Raw genomic sequence first — 8,694 nt, forward strand, 5'->3', positions numbered from 1 at the left:
TTTTTTAACCGTTCGTTGAAGCTCTGCCAGGAAGGTCCAGGAGTGTACATGGAACTGAAGAGAACCTAGAAACAAAAGCCTGATCGTTTTAATAACGTGGCCACGTGGCGTTCCAAATAGGAGTCCGCAAATCACGACCGCGCTCCGGCGGCCGACAAGGTCGTCGCAGTCGTGGACGAGGCGCCATATCAGCCGCATGGGCAGCCAAGCAGATAGATACTAGATACTACCACGTGATACTACAGATTATAGAAACAATCAAAACTTGTTGTAAGTTAGCGCTGTGTCGTTCACGTACCGCAACCCCAAACTGATGCTGACGCATTATACTGTTTGTTTGAAGTCGGCGCCGATCGGCTGACGGCTGACATCGTGCGAAGAGCGAGAAGGTGGAAGGTATTCGCCAATCAGCGTTGTTTCTGGGAATAGGTGCCATAGGTGCATTCTTTTCGCTTGCACCTTCTGTGCTAGTCACTAAATAAGTGACTCTATTCTGGACCAGATCTGAACTGGTTGATTTGCGTGCTGCACTTTCCTGTTGAAAAGAAAGGCATTACTAATAAAGTTCCTTTCAGCTGGAAAGTGCAGCTCCCGAAAACCCGTCTTGCGTGGAGTCCAAGGTAGTGCAGTCCAGTGCAAGTGAAAAGAATGCGCTTAATGAATAGAAATGGATCTGTGTTCTGTCTGTTCTTACGTTCTAATTCCGCTGTGCAAGCAGTGCAAGTGCGTACTGGTTGGAACTTTTAGGCACTTGTTGGGGAGAAACGTGCCGCTTACTCTGAGCAGGCAGACCTCAGTTGTGATGGGACTACCTCATGCCTCAGCTCCTCCTCAAAAGGGTTGCAAGGGAATCACATGGGGACGCTCGCCTGTAAACAAAACATCCCGCTCACGGCACGGCTCATGCTTGTGCGGCACACAGCCGACCGATACGTCACATTGCCGTCATCGCCGTCATCGAGTCACGTTTGTTCGTTGGGCTTCGTGTGCAGAGCAGAGGCGGCAGAGAAAGTCTTTCATCCCACAGCATGGTTAGATCGGACGCCAACAGCAACATCGAATTGGTGGCGAATTTGAAAAGTGAGAAGTGATGTATTTATCGCCGGAACAGCTCATACAATATTGTGTGTCATTGTAGAGAACGGAGTCCTGAAGAGCCAGAGGGTGGAGCAAGTGTTGTTGACGGTCGATCGAGGACATTACACGCAGAACAATCCATATGAAGATAAACCACAAGGCATAGGCCATGGTGTAACCATCAGTGCCCCGCACATGGCGAGTAATGTACAGTTCAACACTTCCTTGCGCGTAAAGAAATACAGTACCGGATTATCGGATGCAACAGGTGCGGTCACCATCGCGCGCACACCAATTTATAGAGACCAAAAGTATAAATGGTTGTGTATAGTTATTCATGTTGTCTCGCTTTTATAAACTGGGTTTGCCACTCTTTACAAACATAAGCTGCCACCATAGCATTGTCTGCTCAGCAAGTGTACTGCAGCGAGGCACCTGTTGCCTCAGCACATGCAGGTTGCAGAAACATTGTAAAAGAGAAATTTGAAAGTGCGACGTGGTTCATGTATGGAAGGACACTTACGAGAGATGAATATGGGGCACGGATAACCACACATAGGCTGAGGGAGCATGCAAGCTGTTGTGGCAGTTCTGTTGTGTGAAATTCAAAATAAATGTTGCAAAAACTTATGGTGCATTTTTAGGTGCCATTAATGCTGCGCACTCCTGACAGACATTTGATCTCTAACGGACCCACAATTTGCTCCTTCCATCACATCGCTATGCTCAAAAAAGAAAATTGGTTTGCGTTAGAGGATATACAAGGGGTGTTCAAGTCAAACCGGGACTTTTCATTTTTCGCAAAAGTAAAATGAACTTACAGGCGAGAAATTAGTTTTATTTTTCAACGTAATCTCCAGCTGCACTAACGCACTTGTCCCAGCGTTTCACGAGAGGTTGGATGCCAGCAGCGTAGAAATCCTTACCGGCGCATAGCAGCCATGATTGGACCGCATTCTTGACCTTGTCGTCGCAGCTGAAGTGGCGGCCTTCAAGGAATGCCTTCAGTGGCCCGAAGAGATGAAAATCGCTGGGGGCGAGGTCTGGACTGTAATGGGGGATGTGGCAGCAACTCCCAGCCAAGTTCCTGTAAGGTGTGTGTCGTGATATGCGCAGTATGCAGGTGTGCATTGTCCTGTAGGAGGAGGACTCCTTTGGTGACAAGGCCCGGCCACTTTTGCTTCAGCGCCTTATGCACATCCCTGAGAGCCTAGCAGTAATATGCACTATTGATGGTGGTACCACTGGGCAGAAAATCAACATGAACAACGCCAGCCTTGTCCCAGAAAACCGTGGCCATGACCTAACCCGCAGACGGGTGCTTCGGAACTTCTTGGGAGCTAGCGAGCCCGGATGCTTCCACTGTTTTGATGCGCGTTTAGACTCGGGAGTGAAATGGTGCACCCAGGTTTCATCGCACGTGATGTTCCGATCAAAGAACGGCTGTCCTTCAGTGTCGAAACGGTACCTTAGCTCTTGGGAGATTTCCAGTCTTCTCTGCCGGTCAAACACGGAGAGCTGCCTCGGGACCCAACGGGCACTAACTTTCCGAAACTGGAGGTGTTCATGAATGATAGTGTTCAACGTTCCCACAGAAAGGTGTGTCTTTTGAGCCAGTTCGAGACATGTTATCTGTCGGTTCTTGAGGATCAGGCGCTCCACAAGTTGGATGTTCTCAGGAACTCTGACACTGGGCTCTGAGCCGCCCAGGCCAGGATCGTCCTGCACTGATGTACGGCACTCTCGGAACCGTTTGCACCACTCAAACGCTTTGCTGCGGCTAAGTGTATCGTGGCCATACTGAGCCTGAAGTCTTCTGTGAATTTCAGATGACTTTACGCCTTCATTCACGAGAAACTTCATGACAATTTGCTGTTCGATGTGGGCGCTCACTTCGTTGTCAGCCATCTTGTCCAGCACGTGTCTTCTGTTTCGCACAAACTTTGGACCACCACGTGGTGAACGTGGAGTCCTGTCGTGTTGTAAAATGACGAAAAAGAAGTAGCTAGAGCCATTTGTACACTCAGGAGACAGAAAGTTCCGGTTTGACTTGAACACCCCTCTTATATGATGATGAGACTTCTTACGTACATCAGCAAAGTAAGAGCATGTTTGTTTAAAATGCAGCATACTCTGGTTCTGGAATACCTGAAAGATAACCTGTACGAAGGTGCCAAAGTACTGGACATTGGATCAGGAAGTGGTTACTCCACAGTATCCATGGCACTTCTGGTAAGAGCTAGATTTTTGCAGTCATGCCTGGATACTCAATATAATAGATTATGTGTCACACGAACCACATTTTGACTAAATCTTGCTGCTATGTAGCCCAGTTGTAAAGTATGCAATGATATCAGTGGCACACAAGAAAATTAATATTCTTTCATTTAGACTTCCTTTTTAATACTTTTTTTTCTTTCTGGTACTGATTCGTCTATTGATAAAAGGTGAGACAAGCATTATCAGGATATCCAACATACATTGGTATGAGATGTCAATTTGTAAACATTCAAAAGACAGAGGCAACATTCCCTTGATGTTTCAGGAACTTTGATAGGAAACACCATACTGGCAGTGAAACTTAATACAGTACTGGTATGTACTGCATGGGAAATGTAATTGCCAATCTCTGCAGGAACTGAATTTGATGCATGCAATCACCATAGATTGAGAAGTTACCTATCAAAAAGAACTCGTTACGAGTTAAGTTACTGTGTGAAAAATGTAATTAAGTTAATAACGAAGTTCTTCAGCCTGAAATGTAACTCGCAGTTACGGAGTTACTTAAAAAAAAGAACAAGTTACTTCCAAGTCACTTCGGACACAAAATAGCAGTACACAGGTGGAGCGCGCATGAGCAGTCGAGTTCGACCTTGAGTTGCCTGCGGAGGAGTGCAACACGCTTAGATCGTTTTTGTTTATGTCCAACAATTTGAACGCTTTGCACCTTACTCCCTGTCGGCGCACAATGGTTCAGCTTCATAAGTTACAAGTTTCCAAAAAAGGAACTTAGTTACAGTAACGAGTTACCTCGAACTGTGGCAATCACTCTCATTCAATGGTTAGTGGAACGTAAGAGCTGTTGGTGACTGAACAAAGACATACTGCATAAGGACAAAAGTAATTTTAAGTGAATAGTGCAAAGCGAATGTGATGTACAGCTTGCGACGTACTTGTCTGGAATCGAAAGCTTGCGGTTTATCCAGCCTTTGAATATCCAGGTGTTTGTTGAAGATTGTTTCAACTAATAAACATGTACTGGGTAGCATGCCGTATGTGTCTATTAGTTGGAAGAAACATTCTTGCAACACCTGTAGATTTCAGACAGGACAAACCGCAAACTGTCGATTCCAGACAAGTATGTTGCAAGCTCTACCATAGAGTGACTATTTTATGACTATCCTTGCGTTTGCTGACCAAGAGCGAGGGAGGCTTCGCCTCCTAGATGCTGGCCAATAGGAGGACGTGGAGAGCAGGCACTTCCCAAGCCTCTGCTCTCGCCTAAGAGATGGCGCAGCGTTACCATTGTTTCGCGTGTCGCCAGGCTTCTGCCATAGCGCACCAATCTAACCAACGGATTCGCCGTCGTCAACATGGGAACGAGGCCAAGCAGGAGTCGCGTGTACGCCGGTCAACTGATGGCGAAGCTGTTGGTTAGAATGGTGCCCGATGGCAAAAGTCTTGCGGCAGGGAAAACAGCGACAGCTGCTGGTTAACGGACGGCGAAGCAGTTGGTTAGATTGTTGTGCCATTGCAGAAGACTTGCGACACAGGAAACAACGGTAACGCTGTGACATCTCTTAGATGAGAGCAGAGGCTTGGGGAGTGCCTGCCCTCCGCGTCCTACTATTGGCTGACATCCAGGAGGCGGAACCTCCCTCGCTCTTGGTCAACAAACGTAAGGATAGTCAGATAGGCACAGGAAAGAATTTTGTCAAATAACAACCAATCCAGGAAAGACGTTCTAAAGCTGTGTATGTTGAATGTCTCCATCATTGAAGTTCCTTTGAAATGATGTTCACTTTCTCCTTTTTTTCCATCGTTGATTATTCAGGTTGGACAAACGGGTCTCACCATTGGGGTTGAACTCATTCCAGAATTGGTCGCTCAGTCAATACAGAACATAAAGCGTGATCAACCGGGCCTTTATGAGTCTGAGCGGATCAAGTTTATCGGTAAGCTTATTGGTGTTGCCTACAGTGCATAGGCAGAATTGCATACACGGGGTCACTCTAGCATTTTTTCACAGCACATAATAAATGTTGTTAACCTGATTGCCATAGTGTCTTGTCATAAACCTCGTAACCCTACTATACTAGTCTTGCACGTCTGTGTCCGGACTGATTCCTCTGTGTAAGAGTTGCTAAGAAGCAAGCAAGCTGTTGACCGGAATGCATGACAGTAAAACCTCATAGTCCACGGAGTTGTGTGTCTGTTTTTTTAACTCCCTAGTCTTGGGGGGGTTACTGCCATGCATCCTCAGTGATTGTGAGTTTCTCAGTAATTAATTGCATTGAACTTTGCACTAGTTGGTGATGGGAAGAAAGGATATGCAAATGCAGCACCTTATGATGCGATATTTGTTGGAGCTGCATCACCAGAAGTGCCTAAGCAGGTGAGCACTGTGAACGCAGTCGACATGCATTTTTGACAATGTGTCAAACAACATGTTACTAGATCAGGTAGTAGATTTCATTATCTGCCACAAACAGTTAGTTTTATGGAAAGTAGTGATGCAGAGTACTTGAAGCACCAGATACTGAATGAGTACTACTACATTGTGAGACACCTTCAATGTGAGACACCTTTATTCCAATCTGGCCCCTGCCACACCCGTTTCCTGTTCTTCCACCTCCGTGCGGGTGCCTGCATACATTATGAAATAATCGACCTCGAATTTCTCTGAATGGAAATACCTGTGCCGTAAGAGTTTCTGCGTGTCAACTTTCATGTTTGCTAAAACTGTGTAAAGACCTCAAGGTTTGGTTGACTAACTTTTAGTTTGTCACAAATTGTACAAAAATACACTCCAGAATTTTCTCATCGTGTCTTACAAAATTGATACCTCCCTACCAGGGATGAGGAGTTTTTGAAGGACTAGGTGTGCAGGAACCCATTTGACTTCATTTCTGAGTAGAAAGTTGCACTGTGCTTTGAGTACATTTCAAATTGTATACTTACTGTACCTTAAAGTACTTTTGTACTTTCCATCAGTTACTCATGTACCTAACTAATAGCAATACAAAGGAGCATGTCAGTTCTTATTTTTTGTTTTGGAAAGTTTGTATTATATAAAGCTCGTATTTGGGGAGAAAATCGAGTGTGTGGTTGACAGGATGTAAATGTTGATGCACCGTAAGAAGCAGTGCATTTTAAAGAAAACCTCCAGTTCAAGTATTATAATGGCCAAAGTCACATATCTTTTGAGCCTGCTCTGCGCTTGGCCTCCATTTACACGCTAGCGATGTTGTAACCAGGGCTTTGAACCAGAATGCTGCATGCTAGATAGATGAACCACTCTGGTAATCACTACCCTCAGGATAGGAATGTTATTAAAGGGACCATGAAAGGATTTTCGTGAATTCCAAGTACTCTGTCGGAAATGGTTCTCATGGTCCCTCACTATCATACACACATCGACTTTTAACCACATTAAGTGCACCGGGGGCGCAGTTACCATGCAAAAATAGCGGGGCGTGACCGCCGGATACATCCCTTCGAAGCGGGCTTTCGTCATCAACGTCCAGTCCTCTCAGCCAATTGTGGACGACCGGGAGCACACACCCCGCTGGACCACGTGGGTGCATGGTTTCGGTTTGGACAACAACCATGTCGTATATCTGCCGTCAAAATCAGTAGAAATATGGCGAAACGCAAATTGTCAGCGATGGAGGAAGGGATTATGCGATGCACACAGCATCTAGGAATTTGTACGCAGAAGCTCCCAAAAGGCCACCGACAGAGACATTTTCTGACGAAGAAGAAGCTCAGAGAGGAAAACGTGCTCCGGTGACAATCAACGGCTACATTACACTTCTGGTAGGATTCTGTGTCAACGATTAGATACGATCTTAGCTCCAGGTCAAATTGAAACATATTTCATAGCGAAATTTGCAAGTTTACTTGCAAATTTTGCAATCTGCTCGCAAAGGACTGTCCGCAAATCGGCAACATCTCCTGCGTATGATGTCACGGGCATCTCGCTTCGCAGGTGGGCTGTAGCAGCTGCCGTTCACGGCCGTGGTTAATATTGAATATTTAACGATTTTCAACTTCATATTTCACAGGGTGAATGTTTTAATACAGAGGAACAAATTGAAAATGGTCATAGGTTTGTCAAATATCCTTTCATGGTCCCTTTAATGATAAGCCTTGGAAGGTCCCCACCAACATGTTTACCTATGGATACGAACAATGCAATGGGACTCTTCTGATGATACTTTGAGGCCTCATTTATTCTGTCCTTTACATTAGCCCAAATTAATCCATCCATTTCATTACGTATTCGTGAGTGAGCAGCAAACTATACCATGCTCTGTAAGTTCAACTTCTAGAAATGAACAGAATTACTGGGTATTTGCTCTGTACCTCTTTTGTCTTTTTTGCTTTGTCACCTGCATCAACACATATGGACCAACATTAACATACTCGACAAGTGTGTGCATTGCCTGGTACTTTGTATTTTACTTGTGGTATGTTTGTGCAGTATGGTATTGCATACTGTACTTGACTGCCAGTGATACTTGGTATTGGTACTTTTCCTTATGTGCCATTTTTTAGGTACTTTGCCCATCACTGATAGAAAGACGTTAACTGTTGGTTAAGACAGTGTTCTTTATTCACAGTTACTCGGCCAGTTGAAACCTGGTGGCTGCATGATCTGTCCGGTGGGTGCCTGTGGAGCAAGTCAGGCTCTGCTTCAGGTCAAGAAGCTAGAAGATGGTACAATCAGTCAAACTTCGCTAATGGGAGTAATGTACGGCTACCTTAAAGATGCTAGCTAGTTCCCATTTGCCTTGCAGGTGAATTTGACTTTAGTAGCATTATCATGCAATGTGTGCCAATATTCCTGTATGAAAGTTTTAAAATATGATTCATGAGGCTCTTTGTACAATGGGTCATCCTCCTTGAAGAATCCTAGCACACATACTTTATGGTATGAGGGCATGAGTGTATATATTCTGTGTAGTACAGTTGACTCTCATTTATACGATCGCCACCGGTTCCGCAGATTTTCATACTGCAACTGGTAAAGCGAGGGAAAATAATTTGAAAATTTCAGTGAATAATTTTTGCATGTACAAGGGTAATTTTTGAGGATGCTTTTGTGATGCTTCAAGAGCACAGTAATGGTAAGGATTTGTGACAGTGAGGTGAATTATAATGTTTGCTAACTGCGAGGGATCTGTAGCGTCGCAACAGATCAAAGATGGGGAGTAACACATTACTAACTAATGTGTTACGTTTTGTAGAGGAATAATGAGTAATGTAATGCCGTTGCATATGTACAGAGTAATGCATAATGGCATACTTGAGTTGAAATTTCACGCATTGCGTAAAGCCAGGAGGCTATGAATTGTGTCTGGTATGGGCAAGGAAAATCTTCAAGCTGGATTT

General features: G+C 44.8%; 1 protein-coding gene across 1 annotated transcript; it reads left to right on the top strand.

Moving 5' to 3' along the window:
• The first annotated feature begins 171 nt into the window (after window positions 1-171).
• On the top strand, window positions 172-8,178 carry LOC135375724 (protein-L-isoaspartate(D-aspartate) O-methyltransferase-like). The gene is made up of 7 exons (XM_064608385.1): window positions 172-396; window positions 993-1,080; window positions 1,139-1,275; window positions 3,205-3,309; window positions 5,132-5,252; window positions 5,607-5,692; window positions 7,923-8,178. The coding sequence occupies exons 2-7, from the start codon at window positions 1,029-1,031 to the stop codon at window positions 8,079-8,081; spliced, it is 660 nt and encodes a 219-aa protein (XP_064464455.1). The 5' UTR covers window positions 172-396; window positions 993-1,028; the 3' UTR covers window positions 8,082-8,178.
• The last annotated feature ends 516 nt before the right edge of the window (window positions 8,179-8,694 follow it).

Source organism: Ornithodoros turicata, unplaced genomic scaffold, assembly GCF_037126465.1.
Source record: "Ornithodoros turicata isolate Travis unplaced genomic scaffold, ASM3712646v1 ctg00000917.1, whole genome shotgun sequence".
Lineage (NCBI taxonomy): Eukaryota > Metazoa > Arthropoda > Arachnida > Ixodida > Argasidae > Ornithodoros > Ornithodoros turicata.

Bases quoted from the DNA above. Each gene is read 5' to 3' on its own strand.
- LOC135375724 (XM_064608385.1), top strand. From the start codon at position 1,029: ATGGTTAGATCGGACGCCAACAGCAACATCGAATTGGTGGCGAATTTG. The intron at 1,276-3,204 runs GCGAGTAATGTA...TTTAAAATGCAG, and splicing joins CCATCAGTGCCCCGCACATG to CATACTCTGGTTCTGGAATA. The intron at 5,253-5,606 runs GTAAGCTTATTG...ACTTTGCACTAG, and splicing joins TGAGCGGATCAAGTTTATCG to TTGGTGATGGGAAGAAAGGA.